This window comes from Notothenia coriiceps, unplaced genomic scaffold (genome assembly GCF_000735185.1).
Source record: "Notothenia coriiceps isolate Sejong01 unplaced genomic scaffold, NC01 NC01_scaffold00037432, whole genome shotgun sequence".
NCBI lineage: Eukaryota > Metazoa > Chordata > Actinopteri > Perciformes > Nototheniidae > Notothenia > Notothenia coriiceps.
Window position 1 is genome coordinate 57,789 of NW_011370133.1, and position 23,046 is coordinate 80,834.

At 40.9% G+C, this 23,046-nt stretch overlaps 1 protein-coding gene across 3 annotated transcripts in view; it reads right to left on the minus strand.

Annotated features, from left to right (window-relative positions):
- nos1 (nitric oxide synthase 1 (neuronal)) overlaps positions 1-23,046 on the minus strand; it is a 41,612-nt gene that overhangs the window by 14,155 nt on the left and 4,411 nt on the right. For all 3 annotated transcript variants that reach the window (XM_010796985.1, XM_010796984.1, XM_010796986.1), the window contains exons 3-13: positions 18,708-18,810; positions 12,065-12,202; positions 9,173-9,312; positions 8,353-8,515; positions 8,022-8,113; positions 5,958-6,099; positions 5,722-5,861; positions 4,646-4,820; positions 3,973-4,074; positions 874-1,068; positions 23-108 (exon numbers count right to left, since the gene is read on the minus strand). In XM_010796985.1, the coding sequence (XP_010795287.1) occupies positions 23-108; positions 874-1,068; positions 3,973-4,074; positions 4,646-4,820; positions 5,722-5,861; positions 5,958-6,099; positions 8,022-8,113; positions 8,353-8,515; positions 9,173-9,312; positions 12,065-12,202; positions 18,708-18,810 (1,476 nt within the window). The remainder of the gene's footprint in view (positions 1-22; positions 109-873; positions 1,069-3,972; positions 4,075-4,645; positions 4,821-5,721; positions 5,862-5,957; positions 6,100-8,021; positions 8,114-8,352; positions 8,516-9,172; positions 9,313-12,064; positions 12,203-18,707; positions 18,811-23,046) is intronic.

Sequence of the window (23,046 nt, forward strand, 5' to 3'; positions counted from 1 at the left end):
TTCTGGGTGACTGCATACTCACTTGGCAAGCTTCTTGAATCCAATGGTTCTTTTCTTTGTTGGCGTCCCATTGGCTCCCTTCCACACATAGGTATTCCAGGGATCGAGCTTTTTGCATTTGGAACAAGAAATTCAAGTTTGTTTAAAGGGGCCCTATTATGCAGATTTTCAGGTTCATATTTTTATTTTGTTCACATGCTTTGATGTTCAAAAAAGGTCTTTACTTCTCTCATACTGCCTGTGCTGCAGCATCTATTTTCACCATCTGTCTAAAACCAAAACCCAGTCGGCTCTGATTGGTTAGCCGGCCGGCTGTGTTGTGATTGTAGAACCACTTAGAGATGTCCCGCTCCTAAGCTTATCACTTACAATGTGTTGAAGCACTAGCCAATAGTAGCGTGAGTGTTACCTAGTGAGGTCACTATGTTGCGGAAGTAAACAAAGGACTACATTTGAGGTGTTTCAAGCAGGGAGAAATGTCTGACATTAAATTTGTGAGTCCATCTACATGCAAACAAATCTATATAACATACTACAGGAAAGTGAAAACCCCCCAAAACACAAACACACTCTTTAGGGCTAGAATCCATTACCAGATACTGAGACATCTTCTGTGACATTCAGTGTATTCAAGAGGTGCAACTTGCTGTACAAACTTTCCTTTATTGTGTTTGGTCTACTTTTACTAATGATTCCCAACATTTACCTTTATGACTTCCTTAATATAGCTTTTCAACCAAGCAGTTTGTTAACATAAGTGCTGTACTTGTGGTAGTACCATCTGCCAATAAAACACAGCACCCCATGAGTTGCGTTACGGCTGTGGAAGCTAATGTCAAAGCAGGTATTCTTATCTCCGTTTTATGGCCTCACCTGGTACTCAAAGGAAGGGGTGAGGCGATAGTTGATCATTTCTTGGTGGAACACCGGTGTGATACTTCCTGACATGGGAGGCACAATCCACACCCAGTCTCCGGGGCAGCCACCTCGCACCCGGTACTCATTCTCCATGTGCTTCATGAAGGACTCTGTGGCTGAGTGATGGTCCACTATGGTGACTTTGCACAGCTGAAAATAAAGGATACACACAATGAGCTCATTTAAGTATCTCTGCATGTTCTCTGATGCTTTCTATAACTACTATAGATCAAATACAGTATCTCGTAACCCATTGGCTATTGGTCTGGCGACAATATCCTCTCAGGGTGAGGGGTAATCTTTTTGGGGTTCCATGTAGCTAGCAGATATCAGGGCAAAGACTTCCTTCAGTGCACTGCTCATTGTTTTCAGTTTGATTAGCAATAGTTAAAATATGCGAGGAATGGAGTTTAAGTGGGAAAACAACATGAAACGACCAATTTGTTTCACAAGGGGCCCTTTAACAAATATACTTTTGTAAAGCCTGCGTCACACTGTCCCGAAATTGACACCAGATGGACACACGAATATGGAATTGTGAATTTCGCACGAAGATGGCCCCGAACTTGGTCAACGGCCAAGCAACAGTCGAAGCAACAGCCGAAGCAAGTACGATGCCTACAGAAGGCCACACGATGGCGCCCGAACCACACACGAAGGCAACATTTACATTACATTTAAGATATACAACTGCAACGAAAGTAACAAAAACAAATTACGTTAAAGTACTATGGGACTTTACATTTTGGAAACTTGAGATTGTATATAATAAAAATTGTCACTGATATTTTCAGACTTTGTTCTTTACTTTCTCCGTCTTTATATGTAAAAGATATTAAGTTTTCTCTGTCATGTTGCTTCCATAGCATCAACAACTTCCTGTAAACAGCGTAAACTCGCCTTCAAAATAAAAGCATCTAAATAAAACCGGAAGTTAACCTAAATTACATTTAAGACATACAACTGCAACGAAAGTAACAAAAACAATGTAATATCCTTTTCAGTTTCACAGAACACAAATTGGGTTATTTACATAATATGTTTGACATGATTTTGTTGTGCAATAAAACAACCAGAGAAGCAGGAAGTCAGTCAGAGTTGGGGGTGCTAGTGCGGTTGAGGGGGGGAGGGGTGCGAGTGGAGCCTCGCAGCAGCAAAACTGTGTGCTACACTGTAGGTGCGCCGCAGTTGCGCTTCAGAGCAGGTTCCCTCCGCAAAATGAGGCCCCATTCGAGAGGGGTCTGCGTGATCTGCGTGTAGGGAGGGGCGGCCCTGTATAATAACATCATATTAAATGCAGTAATATGGTCTTTAGCAACAGCTTGTGAGAGCAGTGTATTCATTAGTGTTCGTTTTAATGCTGCCAGTTTGTTGACGGCCTGTGTGTTGATGGGACTTCTCATGCTCCCTAAATGTTTCCCCTGCCTTTCGCCAGTTGTTAAACCCTCCTTTCACAAAACTCCCATCCCTGATCTTGTTTGCACTGACGAGCTTCTTTTCAATAGCAGAGCAACAGAAGAAGCACACCGCATTATCACTTTCTCTTATATAGTGAAGCTTTTTATAGACTGCTTACACTTAAATGCTAACTCAAGAATAGTAACTCAAAATAAAACTTTTGTATTGATTTGTTTAGTGAACTTTTTGGCATTGCAGTTACAACTCTCTGCCAACAGATGGGGGGGGGGGGGCTGCAGCCCCCTCAGCACCCCCCCCCTTCCTGCGTCCCTGCAGAGAAGCGATCTGCAAGGAAACATTGCACACCGTGGTCCCATCTTGATGTCATCGTATTATAATACGATGGCTACACGACGGCATTGCGAGGGCTTCACGTAGTCGTGTTGCCTTCCTAAAACAATCGGACAATCCTTAGTTTTGTCTTCGTGAGGCGAAAAATGCCCAATGGCACCGATGATCACACAAAGTAAAGACGAAGATGACACGATTTGACAAGATGGCCTCACGCTGGCCTTACGAAGGGCAAAATGGAACCACGAATTCAACACGAAAAGGAACCTTTGCAAGGCCCTTCTGCAATTTTTTGGCATGCCAAAGATTTTGCCACAGCTCACGAAGTTGCTGCCAGAGCCTGAAAAACTCCTCCGGCGGTCATACGATGGCTTAAGATGCCCTCACGAATGGCCCGATGTTGTTACGATCAGAGCCGAATTTGAACATTTCCTTAAATCGTGTGTCCATCTGGTGTCAATTTCGGGACAGTGTGACAGGGGCTTTAGGGAATTATTTAACTAGTCTTTAATTATCATGGCCTTAAGGCTGAAACCTCCTTTTGTATGATAAAGCAGGCAACTCTCAGCCATTGGGGCCTCAACAGTAGCTGGTAAAGAGAAGACCTGTCTTTAAACCCTGAATGTGTCTAAAGCAAAGAGAAGACATAAACACAACGTTTCTGCTGAGGATCAGAGAGTACGTTTAATCAGACCAGTGCTTTCTGGAGCCAGCTTCTTTGTGAAAGACATTTCTGGTTGTTGATAGAGTGTTAGTTGTCCTTTTTGGGTGTGTTAAGTAGGCGCTGTGAGAGGACTTGAATCACATAATTGGTTGGGGTAGGAGCTTCAATAGAATCGCCCAACAAACCTCCAGTGTCAGTTCTCTAGCTTCATCATCATATTCCAGTTCATTGCTCCATCTAAGAGTTTCCATCCAATTAAAGCAAATTCATTGTCATTTGATAGCTGAACGGTTAAGAGGTTGCATTTCAGGCAAATCCTCTTTAATTCTCTACAGGGAATGTGAACCTGCATTCGACCAAAGCCTGCTCTGCATTCATATTCAGAATCTGTTTACAAAGATGATGTGCATTTCACAAAAAAATATGTTCCATTTCATCAGTTACATTAAAGGCACATCTTTTATGCCTGCTGACATTGGATGCACCTCATGTTAGACTACAATTAAAAAGTGACCGCTCTAGAGACAAACATGTTAAGCAAATTCTCAAAGAATAAGAGTGTTCAGAACATGCAAACTTTTCAGAGCCAGCCCATTGAGGCAACATATTCAAAACATTGTTTATTATAAAGTAAAGTGTACCTGGAAGCTGTAGAGAACAGCGATGTTGATTTCCACACATGCCTGGTCTTTCCAAAGGGAGGAAGTCTTCCTGGTGTCTAAGGCCATCTTGTCAGCAACTTCCTACATGATATAAAAATAAATGTAACAGTTGCAAATATGAAAAGTATCTGTCCAAATTAAATCAAGTGTGACATTGAAGTACTTTTCACGCCTCCAACAGGTGTTTGTTTATAGTAATAGATCTTTTTTTTTGAGAGTGCAAAAAAAGTATTTCTCCCTCTCTTTTAACTTGACTCAAAAGGAAACATGCACATTTAGGTAATTGCCCTAATTAGGTCACATATATAAAATATTTAACTTTGAAGCGTTTACTATTCACTTCCATTAGCTTCTCTAAATACATGACTTACAGTATTTGACTGCATAAATATATCAACAGTTAACTATGTACACATTTTGTAACAATATTCAAATTAACGATGTATAATTGATGTTATGAGTGTCTATGCCAATACAAAAGGAGGCTTTAAGTGCTGTTCAGCAGTTTTTTCGTCAGAGTGCACAATTAGCAGAGGAATGGCATCCTGATTTGACCATTTGGTGACACAACACATGCTCCCCTCTACACAAGGTGTCAGTCAATCTGTGGTTCCTATGGAGCATGACTCCATATTCTGGCACGACACATTACCTCCAGAATGTTGTAGCGCGAGCTGTCACAGAAGTCTCTCACGCCGATCTCTGTGCCCATGTACCAGCCGCTGAAGGGGCAGCCAGTGAACTCCAGACCCCCGATCTCAAGCAGCATGTTGGAGACCGCCGGGAGGGTGTACCACTTCAGCTCCAGGTCCTTGAACCAGTCGTACCTGGGCAGAGCAAACAGGGGATTGCCAGGTGGGAACTGTAGGTAAACATCCAACATTTGCGATATCAAGCTTATTAGCCACAATAATTTGCATCGGTCTGTTTGAGCACAGAAATGTATTCCTGGGACACAAATAATTAAAAAAAACAGAGCAGCCAAAACCAACATTAACAAAAAGAAACCGTTTTTGAGAGCTTTTCAATGCTGGACAGAGCAGGCAGGGTGTAAATCAACCTCCCACTGCTCGCTCCTTGCACCCTCTAGGGGGATTGATAACATTGCTTTCAGTGTATTATTTGAAGAGTCGGGTCTAATCTCATATAATGATGAGGCGCCGTTGGCGGTCGACTCCTGTGCCAAGCTGCTGCCAGAGCTGAGGGCCAGTTGAAGCGAGGAATGGAGCAAGAGATGCCAATTTTGGGGAGAGTAGTCTGGCGGGAGATCAGTGTGGGTTTTGAAATGCTCTGTGTAGCGTGCAGAGATGTAGTGATGGCTCAGTGTGCATCTGTATTTATGATAAGATGCAGTTTTTAATGTGATTAACAGTATAAGATAGAGCAGCATAATGCTTAAGATGTCAAACACATTGTGGTTTCATACAGGGTCAGTTTTCTTAAAATAAAGTAAACAAATAGAAAAAAGGCAAAGCTTGAAACTTCACTTTCAAGTCCCATGGTTACCACAAAAGCTGGCATAGCAACAGATCAAGTATGGCTTGTTGTGCTTTCTGGGAGCATTCAGCACAGTTTGAATGTCACAATAACCCAATCAGACTTATTGTTGTAAAAGTAACCCATTGTTTAAGAAGTGTTGTTAAGAGATGTGTGAGTGGGTGGATGTAACCCCCTCTGTTTTTATTTTTGCTAGATTTATGCATGCTTCAGAGGGAAAGCAGAACTCACTTAGGGTGTGTGAATGGCACCTCCAGGATGAGGTCTTCGGGAATTTCGAACAGCTCGGGATCATTTCCATTGGCTTGCAGCAGGAGGGGCAGGACATCAAAACGACCCTTTGCACCTTTCCATCCCAGCTGCGTGCAGATCTGAGGACGAATAGCAACAAAGCAGAGTGCAAATAGGACATTTGTTTCAAAGTGATATCGCCATTTACCACATTGACTTCAGCTCCTCTTGTGTACCTCAGTAAATTCGACATTAGCAGGGTCCCCTTGGATCTTTCCATCAGGCATTTTGTATCCAGCGTAGCGAATCAGCTGAGAGTTCCACACTCGATAGTCATGTTTTCCATCTATCCTCTGAGGGAATATGGTGATAGCCGACCTGCAAAAAACAAAACACATTTTGAAAAATATAACTTGGTTTCAAAGAAAAATCTAAATTCGGTGGCATATCTGTACCTACATTATAGTGTATACGGTGTGAGGGAAACATTAAATGGAGTATGTTAATTGATCAACTAGATTGCAACAGATGGTTGGCATCGTACATGTCATCCTCATAAAATATATTTTCAATTACGCTTTGTCACAGCTTAGCTACCTTTAGTCTGCTCTACATCCCAGTGGTGTTTTTAATGCCATGACCGGGTGAAAGTGTTAACACTACTAAGCTGGTGCTAAGTCACTGAGGAGGGGGAGCAGCTGCTGAGAATCTGGGCCAGTTGTGCTAGCAAACAACATCTGCAGTAAAGCTTGGAACCTGGTGTGAACAGCAAAACCAACAGTCTGTGCCTTCACAGACTTTAATGTGCCAACGACACATTTCATTACAATCTGTCCTCTTGCTGCCAATATCTAATGAAGTACATTGTTGACATTCACGAGTTCTAAGGGCTGTGTGTTGCTGCTGCTGAAGGGACATCCTGACAGGCCGGCGCAAAAGATACACACCCAAAAGCAGAACTCTTAAATACAGGAAGTGCTCAATCGGAATGTATCAATTACCTGCAGGGGTAAAGGTTGCAAATTCATGTCAAGAGATTTTGTTTAATACTTTGTTTAGATTGTACATTTAAACTTGTGATATGGTTGATTGAATATTAATACTGATAATGCGATTTGTTTGGTACTTAGGTATTAAATTGTTTTTCAGAAGTATACAGTAGGTCCTTACATTAAGTTGTGTTTACTACCGTAGACTACTGTCATGGTTTCCATAAATGTTTGTGTCACTTTTTTAAACATTTTGTAAATTGTTTACTTCCTTTTTATGTAAATAAACCTGCCTTTTACACTCCTCATGCCTGCTGGCTCTGTCTGCAAGCATGAGGCTTAAAAAAAAAAGATAAGCCCCTTGACTCTACTTTATTGCTTAAAAGAAACATTTAAACTGCATTAGTATAAAATAGAAAGGATAAACGTCACCAAATGGAATTGTTCACATTCTTGCAACCCAACAATGGCAACACACTGATGACTTATGGATCACTTTAACTGTAACGGTTTAGTAAATAATTTATTAATTTGTGACGACTAAAAAAAACCTTCATAAAAAGGTGCCTCAAGAGAAGTGTGCAGTGAAATTCAACAACATGTTGACACATATTTTGTAATATATTGAAGACATAACATCATGTTTTTCCAAGAAATCCTAAACCTAAAAACCACTGACTCATAGTCTTTTCTTTGCAGCATTTATCATCCTTCCTGACATTTGTATTTATATTTTGTCACGTTGACAGGTGTTTTGGGGATGAGCAGAATGATTTCAAAACTATTGCAACACGTTGCATGTGTTTATTTATGTGTCTGTATTTATCTATGTTGAAGCGAGCCAGACGGAGAGAGGATGTTGTGCTGGCTCCTATCAACATGTGTATCCGAGATCTCCTCCAGAAGGCCAGGCAAAGAGTAGTAAGGATTCAGAAGCTATCCATCATTCAAGAAGTAAATATTAGGTGTCACATTATGATTAGCACATGGCAGAAAGTGAGCGAGCAGGTCTGACAAATGACTGCTTGTTAGCAAGGCCCGCCGCCTCACCAAGAGGGCATTGATTGGTGCAGAGACACTGACAGGCAGCAGATAGTGTCAGATAAAGCATTAAGAGACAGAGCACAGGCTGACAGATGGGACAGAGGGTCATGTCAGGGCAGAAAGAGATGGAGAGAGAGGGGGGATGAGATATATGAAGCGACAGATGGGGAGAGAAACACGTGTAGTCTGAGGAACAGGAGCAGAGTAGAATAAAAGGAAACAAGATGTAGGTAAATAGCTGAGCATTGTGTGTGTTTTTTTGTTTACCTCAGATTGCCTTTGTTGGTGGCGTACTTGATGTGGTTACAGATGTAGTTGTACATTCCATGAGCTGTTGTGCAGTCTCTAGCATCAAAAAGCTGGAAAGCAAAACAAAAGAAGAATAGATGTTTTCAATATTAGAATAAAATAGTAGTACAGTCTGATATTTTATGCAAGATGATATATGACTGCAAAGCTATGTTTCTGCGTATCTTGGATGTTATATGAAACAGCAAATGCAAGTAGACGTGCAAAATGTATCTTGTTGACTTTCCATATTACTTGTTAAAAAAAAGCAGTGTAAATCTAAATGCTATTTGTGCATGCTGTATAGTACCTGCAGTTTGGACCACTGGATCCTCCCTACACATCGGGCAGCATTCCTCCAGGCGTGCTTGGCTCCATAAATCAGTTCAGTGTCTTTCAGCTGGTAAGTGTCCGAAATTTCGATCTCCTTGGTTACTTCCTCCAGCCTGTCCACATGAGCCTTAGAGCCGAACCTGTAGACAGAACAGGTACGGAGGCACAACAGAATAGAACATTTGAACTTCTAATCGAGTTGATTATTTCAATTAACTGAGTTTTTACTTTTGTAAAATATCCCAGTACTTGTTGCTTTCTGTTGTTATGTAAGCTAGGAAAATTAAGCTACCATGTTGAACCAGGCTCATTAGCTAACACTAACGAGTACCTATCAGGCATGTTAGCATTTACTACACTGACATTAGTGGATAAAAGAAAGAAGATAACCTCATAAGATAAAAAACAATACAAATAGTTCTTTATGTCTTATTTAACCTTTATATTTTATTATTTGCCTCTACCCAAACATGCAGGAATGAGTTCTGAAACCCAGAAGTGTCATCATTGTTGCGCAGAAGTCCCTTTAACACAAGTCAATGGGTCGTTTGAATGAGGTTTTGAAAAGATTCCTAAAATAACTTCTGCAGCTAACACAAGCTTTAGAGATTTTACTTTTTTGTGATATTCTGGCATAAAAATATTTCAGTAACTACCCTTCCTTTAATGTTCGGTCTATCTAACCCACTCACTCTAAATTGCATTTGGGGAACCAGTGTGACGCCTACTTTCTGGCTGGCCTAACACAAATGCACTCTATTGAGTCACAACTGTCAGCTGTTACAGGCCGTGCTTACCTTTTGATAGAGGTGTAGTACTGGTCTATGAAGTCAGTGGCCAGTGGAAGAAGCTCCTCTTTGGTTCTGAACTCGTCTGGTTTGCGGACAGGGGGCATCATCACGGAGCCCATGCACACATTTTCATTACAGAGTGGCATCTGATGAGACAATATTATGACAAATGAGGTAGGATTTCGGGGGTTAAATCTGATTGTTGGTTTTTCGTTAGTGCCAAAAATCCATCTGAAGAGCCAGGAGATCATTGCATATGGTACAGTACAGCTCTGATATCAGTAAATATCCTCAACATTTACTTTCAACTAAAGGAAAAGACTAACAGAAGACACAATGCTGCCTTCCAGTTCACAACATAGAGGTGTTCCTTTCTTTTAATTGGACAAAGTATTCAACATATTTCAGAGGTCTTCGTGATTACTGTTCACTGACAAGAGCCAGTTTCTGTACTCATCTCTGTGAGTGACTAGATGCAAAATGAGATGCTTGGCCTCCTATTCATTTACAAAAGGCAGAGCTATCTTATTACCTTCCCCCTCTATTCATTTTAGATTAACCCGCTAGGTCTTGGTTCTGCTTGATATGAAACAGACCCAGGGCATGCTTGAATTACACTTTAGGTGTAAGTGTTTTCCTATTGTATTCACTTTTCTCTCCTTTTCTTACTGTGTGTGTGAGCCATAATCCCCTCACTTCTTTATCCCTCTAATAGAAGGCTCTCATTTGCCTATGAGTAAACCTCTCTTTTAATGCGTTTTCAAGGATAAATAAAGTGTCAATAAGAAATAAACTAGAACAAATATATATATATATTTTAATAGGTAAAGGCATACAGGCAGGATCACATCCAACTGCACTGACAAGTGTTCACCTTGATATTTAGTCCCACAGGGTTCAACTTCAGACGCAAGGTCATGTTTTATTATAAGCTCCGGACTCTGAATGCAAACAAGGGATCATAACTGTTTTACAATTTCTTTCATGATATTGTTCACACATGGCTGGCACGCATGTTAATGAATGAGTAAGTCGGTGAGTCATGGATTGGTATCCTTCTTTTAAGCAGGGCAGGAAGACTGAAAGAGTGAGGATACAAAAGAGAAAACAAGTAAACAGAGAGATGCAGGGAGAAAATTGCTCATAGCTGAGAGCAACCTTGTGTGGTCAGTTTAATATGATTAGAGATGAAGTCAGCTGTCACTTTGGTTTGCCTAAATGCCTTCACCAGCTTATAGAGAGATGGAATGAGGGAGCCAGAGCGGATGACAGGACGGATAGCGCAGGCGTGCAGCCGAAGAGGAAATTTGACACTGACCCCATCGCTACTAAAATTGGCTTGTCACGCTGAACCACACACTTGCACTGTCCAAACACTCAGACGTGGACTGGCAGTCCGTCCAAAATAAACTTCCCTCTGTGTGCCTTCCAACAAATCCAACCCTCGCTCGACAAAAACAGAGAAGAGAAACAAATATGTTGAGCAACACAACAAACACACCATCACAGCCAGTCAACCAAAATAAAAACGTAAAGCGAGTTAAAATGCGTGAAAGATTCTGTAATAACAAAGATAAAAATAAAAGGGATCATTTGAAAGAAAAAGGAAGCTGAGGAAAGAGTGTTGTCAACAAGAGAGAAGGAAAGATATGAACAGAAAGAGGTGACCGAGTAAAACGGGGTAATGGATGAGTAAAGCAGGGAGTGTTAAAAATAAAACAAAGGAATCACTCGTGCTCCAGCACGTCCGCTCATTATACCGCTCTGGGCATTCATGCCAGCCAGCTGTCCTTTTAGAAAAAGACGGATCATCCTCGAATACAGCAGTGTCTGTGATATATAATAAATCTGAAGATGCTATTAGAGGCCATTCATTGGGATGCACAGTCTGTGTTCGATAAGTCACCAAAGTAATTAGGCTGCTGTTTGCTGTTCACAAACGGCTGCTGTGATTTGGGGGGTGAATGCTTAAACAGCGGGGTTCACCTTGTGCTTGTTAGACTGGCTTATTAACTAGAGGGAGAAGCTTTGGCTGCATGATACAACTGATGAAAAGGGATAAAACGTCATTCAAACTTTTTGTTTTCTAGGTTTTGTGAAATAACCATTTCAGGTGTTCGAAAGTCAACATGCATGGGTCAAGAAAAACCGAAGCATGAGTTGTTCACTCACAAAAAGGCACATTGTTTCTAAAGTAAGGGATAGAGTAAGCACGGTTTTAGATTACCAACATATTACAATTAACTTTCATGAGCTGACAACACACTGTAAAATGAAAAGTCAAAGAGCACCAAAACTGGACCCTTGCAGTAACCTTTTGTTAACAAGGTAGCCCCGCCCTAAAGCAAGTACCATCATTTGCAAAATGAACATCATGCCATATTAAAGAAACTTGAAACCAGTGATCGAAACCATAAACTTGTCAGGAAATGTTTGTAATTTCTCATAGACTAAATGTGTATTATTGTAACCATGATGATGAAGGTACCCCAACATAAGCCAAGTAATAACCCATATCATTATCTTTTCCTAACTGTGCCTTAACCTTTGCGATGTTAGATTAGAAAATAGTCTTGATTTTCAATAGCCAATGTTGTCTTATTGAGAGTTGTCTTTTATCAAGAAATGCTGTGTGTCAATTTGGAAGGCACGGCCCGCTTTGTCCTTTAATTAGATGGAATTGTCACTTGATTTTTCTTATTTCAGCAAACATTTTCCAAATGTGTTCATAAGGTTCATCACTGGCATAGAAATCCGGGATATTATATGACGACTTGAATCACAACATCTTCCTCATCCTTGCCGGTATGGTTGCCACAGCAACAAATGTAAATATGTAAATCTTGAAGCAGAAGGCTTAATCCAACCCTTAATTGAGCTGATTTCCATATGGCTTACCTTGCTGGAGCTGTGGTGGAGTGTGTCATTGTAGAGGGTGCCAGTTTCCCAGTTCTTGACCTTAATGAAGCGGGGGCATTTGGAGGGGCTTCCATTCTGAAGTGACTTAGTGGGTGAGGTCCTTCCCTGAGCCGGGGGCTGGAAAGAGCACACAGAAAATGACACATGAGTCATTACTTCATGCCTTTGAACTATATACTGTATGGCTAATGGGTTCTGACCTCATAGATACCTTTGCTCCAAGCTGGATCAATTGTTTATGAGTCATACTGTGGTAAGAGACAGTCATGCATTGTCCTCAAACTACCTCAAATGGACATTGATTGGCAGGTTTAAGATGGGAATAACACAAACAATATATGGAGGAACTTTTGCAACCATTTGGAGGCTTTCTTTGTGGACCACAGACTATTTCTTCTCAGGGAATTATCAGTTTGTCATTGTGTTCAAGCCTCACCAACACAGAAACTCTTCACATTGCCCCCCCTATCCATTTCTGGTTTAGTTCCCACTCAAGGATAAAGACAATCAACATTTAACAGCAGGTTGATGGCAAGCTTACTTTGGCTCACTTGGTTTTCCAATATGGTGGCTGTATTGACTAAAATGAATGCCTGCAATTTAACCCCGAAGCAAACTGTACATGTTCCAAGAGAAAGGCACAGAGAGATGTCCAATTATCAGAGCAATCAATCCCACACCTTGGAAGCCCTTTCATCATCTCCCTCTGCATTGTTAATGACACAGTGGAGCATCTCCTGAACAACTGTGCCACAATCATCACACTCGTCTGGGACCTGAATACCGATAGTCACGCCAGTTGAGTCGCATTGTTATTTTTGCATCCTCTCAAACATCGGAGAGGAATGAGAGGGATTGAATTGAATTTGATTTTGCACATACCGGTAGTAAAGTGCTTAGATCCTGTGTGTTCATGCGCCAACAGCAGTAACCCCCACGGTGCGGCTCAGATATGACACATTATCACTGAGGTTGTGGACAGGAAGGAAGACCATCGGAGCGTAAAAATCTCTCGATCAAACAGGCAAAGAAAATCAGAGAATTAAAGCTTTTTTACAGGGAAAGCAGAGCAGTTATGTGCATGAACATTTATAAATGCTTGTTGCGCACTGACCGGAAGCTATAGCTCTGGCATTTACGTTTAACAAAGTCTGTTTATATGAACAACCTGTAAATGTCAGTTTACTTTTTCCCTCATTCATACACACGTTCTGATGTCATTTTAAAATGTCAGAGTTAATGTAGCATCTTTTCTCGCCCCTGAAAACATTTACATGAGCGGAAAGTCAGCTATTGAGTGACCATTAACTACATGTTTGGAAAGGACTGACATCAGCCAGGATAGATAGGGAGGTAATTGTGTCAAATAGATTGCTCAATCGAGATCCCTCCCGCTAAAAGAGATTGTCCAATCATAGATTGGCAAATGCATCTAGTACAGGGGTGTAAAACTCAATTTCATCACGGGCCACATCAGCATTATGCTTGCACTCAAAGGGCCGGTTGTAACTTTAAGACTATATAAAAAGACATATATAAATACATATAAAATAATGTATTACATTATTGCCTCTGCATTGGATTATTATCGGATAGGGTAATAACTTCTTAATTAACTACTACGTCTGAAAGCAGAAGTCTAGGACAAATAATTGCAAGTCTCTTCAGTAAGAATGTAGCAATATGATTTTCAAAGAAAAGCCACATTGGAAAAACATTGATTGTGACATTTTGAAAAAGAGAAGTGACATTTTGACTAATGACATATCACTGGAAAGATCAGGATGTCCTCTGTACAGTACATCAGGGATTGATAGAGTAGCTCAAAAGAGTTGCATGTTAACAACATTTCCACTACAGTGGACATTTCCAATGGGCTGGGTCCCAGGAGGATATACTATAAACAACAATAAGTATATTCCACACAATGAACATAATTGCACATTAATGAGTTTGATGGCAAGTTAGCAACCTAAACGTTATGTTTTGGGCTCTCTCCACCATAGTGAGGCGACCTGAGATCACCCATGCCCTTCTTAGAGTGTGAGACCTTCCATTCCAGCTGCCTGCTGTCATAAGGGCGGCGCGCCCCCTTCGACCCACAACAATACACAACATGAAATTACGTGCAAATTGGTGATATAAAAAAACGTTTTCATTGCGCTTGTGCCTCCCCCAGTCGAAATGCCGCCCTGGGCCACCGCCCATATCAATATCCGCCACTGCCCGGAAGAAAAAACGTACTGTACTTCGAGGGTTTGTGACTTTACATGCAGAAAAAGCTACATAACACACGAAAGGACGGGTAATAATAGGAAAAGCATATGGGACCTTTAATCACCCTGGATATGTTAGAACACCTGATTTCCAAGAAATGCACTGGGTGGGTGGGGTTGTTTTTGCAATGCAAAAGTTGAGGCCAAAAGCAACCCCAACCACCCAGTGCATTTCTTGGAAATCAGGTCTTACAATATCCCAAAAAAAACCGGCGGAGTGGAGATTGCGAAACTGAGGCCCAATGCCAAACCACACCCTAGCTACTTCCCCTCCGTGATTGAGTGAACTCCGTCTGTAGTCACGAGGCTCCCTTCTTCCAGGAGGAGGGTGTAAAAACAGCAGCAAGCTGAGAGACGATCTCCCCTCTCTCTGGCAGAAACAGGAAATGCTGTAACTTTTCGTAACAGCGGTTTCAAATCAGCATTATCTTGGATTAAATATAACCCCAAAAACCTTTAATGGCGTTTCCTTTTCGTTAAACACTTTTTGTTTTAAAATCTGATGTTTATAAGCTGCTTGGTTTTTGCAACAGTCCCTGTAAATATACACAACTTTTTCAATTTTGGACCGATTTTATCGACCTTCTTTGGGAGCCCCCCTTCTGGTCCGGGGCCCCAAGCTGTTGCCTGCCGGCAAATGGCGCCCCTGCTGATGCTCTTCTGGGTAATCATACATCCTATCATGTACACAGTTACAGTTGGGCTTCTCCTTCCCCTAAATCAGGGGTGTCCAACTCAATTTCATCACGGGCCACATTACATGTCATTTGTTAGATGCTTTTATCCAAAGCATACTGTACTGTGGATAGTCCCCACAGGAGCAATTTCTGGAGAAGTTTCTTGCCCAGGGACACAACGACATGCTGACTGCAGTGGGACTTGAACTTGCTATCCCCTGATTCGAAGTCCAGCACACTACCCACTGAGCCAAAGCCTCCCACATCAGCATTATGGTTACACTCAAAGGGCCAGTTGTAACTTTAAGACTATATAAAAAGATTTATATAAATATTGAATATATATAAAATAATGTATTGTATTACATTATTGCCTCTGCATTGGATTATTATCGGCTAGAGTAATAACTTTTTAATTAACTACTACGTCTGAAAGCAGAAGTCTTGGGCTTGCATGTCTCTTCAGTAAGAATGTCACAATGTGATTTTAAAAGAAAAGCCACATTCTGGAAAAACAAAAAAAAAGTCAAATTTTATCTAATCTATTTATGAGAAAAAGTCAAATTCTGAGAAAAAGTCGAATTTGAGATGCATTGTGGGACATGTCGTTTATGGGCAACGTGCTTCTGTGAAGTAGCATGTAACCGTATAATAAACATATTATATTCTTTGCAGGCTCTTGTGGGGCCACATAAAATGAAGTCGCGGGCCGGATTTGGCCCCCGGGTCTTGAGTTTGACACACCTGATCTAGTAGGTTCAGCTGATTTGCTAATGGCAAAATCACTCTTTTTCACTTATTCAATACTCCCTAAATAATAGATGTGTAATAGTTTAGTCATTAAACACTTATCATGTCTGCTGAAGTGTTGCTGAACACTATTTTTGCATTGTGGGATTCTTTAAAGTCATTCTTTTACTTATTACAATGTGGAATTTGTAAGCACTTTATAGTGGGTTGATTTACTCACAATTTGGACAATCAGATGGCAGATGGTAAATACTGTGCACTCTATAGTAAATGGGGGTTGATCCCTGACACAGCCAAGCTTTGGATTCCTCCACACGCTAAAGTGGCAGTTCAAGGTTCTTTTTTAACTGGTGTCTTTTGTTAGCCTTTCCAAAATCAAAAGCATAATTTAGTGATGTCAAGTTAGGATTGTATAGAGAAATCCTTTGTATGTAGAAAATCCTTATGCTCTTAATTTTGTATTGAGAACATTTAAGTAATCCCCTATACTTAGTGGGTGTCTTAAAGTTATACCTGTAAGCTATGGGAATATAATATATTAAAAACAAAACTCACAAAAAGAGAGAGACTGAGAGAATATTACAGAGTTACAAATCCATCTGCTGCTTCAGCACCACGGAGAGTGAAGTATCAGTACACATTCAAGATACCAAGATTTAAGAGCCAAGGTCGGGCCATAGATTCTATCTTGCACAATCCTTAGTCAAATAAAGCATACGTGAGTATGGTTGACTAAAGTGACTAGGGTATGAGAGATAACATAAATACCCCAAGGCGGCATGCCTGGACCATGGCCAGAGAGACCAAGTAAAGAATGAACTGGGTCAAAGGCAGGTATCTAAGCAAAATATTCCTTGACACTGGATCCTGACATTAAGAGTTACCTGTGCCTAGTTCCTGTTGTTCAATGTAAAACGAGAAGTTTAAACAAATAGTAAAGTTAGCTGAAAACATTTTTAAACCCACTCACGTTAACTTACCTAGCTAGCTAGCTACAGCTGACTCAAAATCAGGCAGCAACAGTTTTCATTGAAGTCCGAAATCAACAGTCTCCCACTACATGACAGCATGCTTTTATCTACTTCTGACTGAAATCAATAACCTAGAAACATACCTACTGAGATCAAGAGTAAAAATCTGCGCCAATAATATTGTAAAGCTCTACAAATTTAGAGAAAATATCTGACATTATAGTTTATCCTAATATAAAGATATAATAAAAGAGATAAAGATATGATTGTAATCGATCTGTGTTCTAATGCGCAAAGTCCAGTCTCTTTGTGAGACACTTCCCTGATCTTGTCCATTTTACTGGGAGAAGTTGCTGGACCACGCAAACTTTTGAAATCCCATCATTTGTCATCAAGCCTCAATGTCAAAAATAAGGTGTGGATGTAACAGTAGGAAGCATCTATGAAGCTAGAAATTAAGATAATTGGAGATAATCTGATAAAGATAATTTCATAACGGAGCGTAATGACCAAAGTCATTCTGGTAAATGCAGTTATAGAATAAAAGTTCCCTTAAACACCCATCAATTAAAATGTCTGATGGGAAATTGAGATAATGAGCGCACGGTAGAGGGTAAAAGGGAAACGAGAAAAGAAGAAAGTGAGACTGACAGCCGGAGAAATGGAAAGACATGGTACGTGTTAAATATTTATATGCTTTAGTCATGTGCATTTATGGTTTGACAATCGGGATTTAATTAGTGGTGATTAAGCCCTTGCGTGTATAGAAAGAGAAAATATATTCTCTGTTTTTAATGGATAATCAAAAGCTAGCTGGTGGAATTTGACGGAACATTTACCACCTTTTTTAGACAACAGGCTTTTCCAACATTATATCAGGCAGCAGCAGAAGCAAAAACAAGAGCATATCCTTCTCCAAAGTGAGAAACGTGTTGGCCGTTAACATGGCAAACCATGTACATCTGCCTTACATTTATTTTACTGTCTGACTTGAGTCTATCGAATTAAACACTTAGCGATGAGCCATCAAAGTCAGCATCAGTGTCTGGAGAAACGCCTGCAGGGGAGCTTCTTGCTGCATGAGTTAGTACACATGCATATACTGGACACTGACACACACACACTGCTTTCACTTCCCACACTTTTCTAAAAGCATGCATGTCCTCAGTCCGAGCACACACTCCCAAGACAAAGATCTAGCTATCACATCATACGTACATATCCTCTAGTGCCACTGTTGAGAATGCATCACCCAAACCAACCGCACCCACCCACCCCCCTTCTTCCCTTCCTCTTTCCAGCACTCACACAATTATTCTCATAAGCATGCACATTAACACTCTCTTCTCTGCAGGTCTGAGGGGCTGGAACGTTTCTACAGGAGCCACAATTGATAGAGAGTGACGGATCAGCAGCTGCATGTATTCATTAGACCTCCTGGAATCATTTTGCCCCATCCGGTCCCATTGAGAGGGGATCGGGCGGCATCACAAGTGGGTGGATAACGCAGACCATGTGCAGATTACGACACTATCCCTGTCACAGACTCTCAGACTTGTGACCAGACCCTTCTATGTGGAAGGCATAAGCTGGGTTTAATCCCGCACAAGCTTACCTCCCGGAAGGATCTAATGCCTAGGTGATGGGATCTTAAGCAAAGGCTTTACCACTATGAGCAAAGAAGCAACACAGATGTGCGGGCTCAGTTTCTGAAAGCATCGCAAGTGCCAATCGTGTGGATTAATGCTAAAAAAAAAAACTCAGACATGGATGCACATGTATTACACAGCTGCAAAGATTCGCTAACTGTAGCCGGCCTGCTCATAAACACAGGGAGGATTTGCAGGTTATTGATCTAAAAAATTAGAGCTACACAAACGTGTGCTTACAAGTGATTTTTCTTACTCGGAAAATCATTTGAAGGCTTGAACATTTGTTTCATGTTTACCTTGTTAGTGTCAGCGTTGTGGAGCACCACCGGCATGTTTTCCAGCATTCTGTTGTTATCTGATGCCAGCTGGGGAGACGTGCCATTTCCCACGCCAAGGTCCCTGGGGGTCATAAACAATTTTCTGTCAGGTGTGTTTGCTCACATCTGGTGCAACATAGTTATTTCATTTCATGTAAAAGAAAAAATGCCACACTTGGAATGGCATTGAAACGGTGAACAAGCCACCTTTCTGCTGTCTTTACAAATAAATGAACCAGGGACTTGTACACGCTCCAAAATACTTTTTACTCCGGGATCTCTGCACACCCACATCAGTGTTTTCTCTCTTCAGGCCTCCGTGGGTGTGTAGATGGAGATCGTTTGGCTTCTATCAGGCTCTCCAGTGTTTCTTGTTCACACTTGTTGCGGTGCTACATTGGGACAATGTGATCCTTCATGGAGGTCAGCCTAAGTAATTTCTTCTTCATTTCATCTCATTTCAAATCTTTATTTACCCAGGTGTATCCCATTGAGATCATTGATCTCTTTTTCAAGGGAGACCTGCTGTGTGTCACATCCTGGCCCTGACTGATCACCTCACTCCCTCACCTGGTGTGTTTTCCTTCCCTGTTAATCAACTGCCTGGCCTCAATGAGCCTCAGCTGTCCCTAATACTTACTCCTCTCCTGTGTATTTAGTCTGTGCTGTTGCCTTGGTCAGTGCCAGTTCGTCTTGTCTGTCTAGCAGGAAGTACTCCAAGATACTCTCCTAACGTATGCTCTAGCTTTTTAGCGTTTGTACCAACTTAGTTGGTTGTTTTTTCGTTGCTTCCAGTCTGTTCATTTTTTGATCTTTGCCTGTATTATTTTTGCCTTTTGGATTAAACGCTTGACTAAGACCTTTTTTGCCTGGTTGTGCTCTTGAGTTCTATTTTTGCTCGTGCCCGTACTTTTGTTTGATACTGTGCTCCAAATTCACTCAAAGAAGTGGGCGTATGCTACAAAAACTCCTAAGGAAAGACCCTTGTAAGATGGGGACAGAGACTTAAAAGTGAATTGCAAAAGGTGTATTGTCATTGCATGTGTGACTTCAATAATGTTTTGTAATATTTTGCCCGCGACTTCATTTTATGTGGCCCCACAAGAGCTTGCAAAGAATATGTTTATTATACGGTTATATGCTACTTTACAGAAGCACATTGTCCCACAATGCATCTCAAATTTGACTTTTTTTCCTCAACATACAGTATGCCTTTTCTCAGAATTTGACTTTTCTTGTCCAAATATGCCTTTTTTCTTAAAATTAGCCTTTTATTCATAAATAGATTTTTTTTTCAAAATGTCACTTCTCTTTTCAAAATGTCCCTTTTTTTTCCAGAATCTGGCTTTTTTTATAAAATCATTTTTTGACATGCGCACTGAAGGGACTTGTAATTATTTGCCCTAGACTTCTGCTTTCAGACGTAGTTGATTATGAAGTTACTACCCTATCTGATAATAATCCAATGCAGAGGCAATAATGTAATATAATACATTATTCTATATTATTAAATATTTATATGTATTTTAATATAGTCTTATATATAAAACTGGCCCCCATGACGCTAATGTAGCCCGAGAGGAAATTGAGTTTGACACCCCTGAACTGAGTTTACCCAGGAAGTTCAAACTTTACTAAGGTTTCTTGGCAGTAGCTAACTTTCTTTGCGTTGTTCTCTGCATTTAGACATGTGAGAACAGGTTAAGACTGATATTCAATTAGTTTTGCCTGTAGGCCATTTCAAATGACCTGAGGCTACAGATAATATAAATACTATTTATCAGATTAAATAAGTCCCAAAACATCGGAGAAAAAAAAAAATGCAAGGATCTGAGATTGTCCAGGTCTTTCTTAATAAAAAGGCTCAGTCTTAGTCTTTTTGATACCATTTCTTTGCAGTTTGACATCTATTTCCATACATTTAAAAAAACATCCATTTATTTTCAGTGTGAATTAGAAAATAGATACGGCTGACGGCTTGCAAGTGAAGCTCCTTCTGGCTTAGTCCTATTTAGTGATTTAAACATATCATAACCAAGTTACAATATAGATGTTTGACTTTCATTTAACATTGGATACAGTTTACGACATGAACAGGGAGGTCTCTCACTGAGCTGTAACTATAAGATCGTAAGAGACTACAGCAGAAGGGGGAGGGGAGGACACTGTGATACAGCTGTGTTAAACAACACGACATGAATAAACAAATAAACACAGTTTGCGTTCCTCCAATCAAAACCGCCCAAACGCAGATCCAGTCTACTGTATTCAGTTTCCCACCCCCCTAACTTTCTTATCATCACGTGCCTATGCTAATTGTAAATCCTTACAGGCTTCCCTTCACACTCCCTGTCACACTGTATCTCTTTATCATAGCAATTTGCATGATGATGTTTATCCCCCTCCATTCAAAGGTGGAGTTCAGACATGCAGAAACATGCAGAGAAGTTGCATATGTCACTAGTCATTAGCTCTGACGAAGATCGTCATCAGCCTCATGCTGAATTGTGAGATTGTTAAAAAAAGAAAATGCAGTAAATCAGCAATAATGTGCCATTCCTTTCCAAGCAAATAGATTACAATTATTTTAGGGTTTATTCGATATTGATGCCCTTTCAAAATAATGTATACTAATGATTGTTCTCATACACATTTTTCAAATGTAAATCAAATAAAGTAAGCTCTCTCCTAGTGCTGACCAAATGTCAACATGTTTTTAAATGATATACGCTTGAACCCTATTAAGAAAGCCATTTAACAAGACGTCGCCGTTCCCCATGTTTGTACATGTTTGTATTTATGAAAGAGAGGAGGATATGCATGGATTGTCAATAATGACATATTGATTGTAGGAGACTGAAGCCTCAATTGAATTTCAATTGGTCGTAGGAGTACAATAGCAGATAACTGAGACATCAATATCAACAGTACACTGTGCAGACCACTTAGAGTCGGGGGTAGAAGATGGGCTCAGACTGTGAAGCCGTGTAAAACGCTGCTACAGAATGAACACTTAAGACAAGCTAAAAGCAATTTAAGTCTAACATTTGTCAGTCTTCCTTCAAAATATTTGAAATGGAGACGTGTGGCATATACAGATGTTCACACTCCTCCACGAATTGCCTGATGAAACATTGCTGCAAATGACCTCACAAACCAAGAAGGACTATTTAGAAACGATTCACTCTCTTGGAAGATGATAATGAACAGTCTAATGACGAGCTTTGTGTACGCTAATTGGGGTCTACTTTGTGACATTGAAACCGAAACTAATGAAACAAATACTGTCTATCTTATTAACTGTAGCATCAAACTAAGGCCCCGTCCACACGGAGACGATATCAGTTGAATCCGCTAACGTTCTCTATCGTATAGACGGTTCGTCCACACAAGGCCGAAATTGAAACGCGGATTCGGAGCCCGAATCCGATAACCCTTTGATAACGGCTCCCAAAGTGGGTAGGTCTGAGGACGAAACGCTTGCGGCTCCGTGTGTACGCCCTATACGATCATTTCCTGAAAACGATGACGCCATAGCCCGGCCTTTCCCCACCTCTCCTGCTCACCCGCGTCATTGCTGATGCGTTTCGCCAACAACAACAATGGCGGATCACAGGGTTGCGTTCGTGCTCCAGACGCTACTGAACGTGCTACAGATGTTTGTGCAAAATCTACAGCTCCTCTACCACAACCATCAGCAATAATAATAATATAATACCGTAATTTTAGGAATATAAGCCGCAGCAGCGGCATACCACTCTCGGTTCCACTTTTACTTTTGCGCGCTACCTGTCTCACTCTTTTCCGGCCTCCAGCTTTTCCTGCTGGAACCCGCCGCTTAAAGGTGGGGGTCCGCGGACCGGCCATAGAGCCCATAGAGTTAAAGGTGTTGGCCGTTAGCTGTAAAAATCCATAGATTAGCCGCACCGTTATATAAGCCGCAGCGTCGGAAAATAGGGAAAAAGGCGCGGCTTATAGTCCGAAAATTACGGTAATCGTCATCGGTCTTATTCGCTGCTTTTGGTGTATTTTGAAACTGCCATGGTCAAGCTACATTTTTGGTTTAAAGAAGTTCATATGAACCTATAAAAAGAGCCCCAGTAATGGAAGAATAGCAAACTAAGTAGACATGATGAATGTTATGCGCCATGTATTCCTAATTGATGTTTGTTGGAGCTCAGCGCGCAGACAGTAATTACTTGGCACTGTACTCTGAGTCATATTAGAGCCTGTCTGTAGCTGCTAATACAATGCAGCTGGGTCAAGTAGTTTAGGGACGGCAGGGTGTCAAAGTGAGTGGGACTTCCTTTCAATCAGA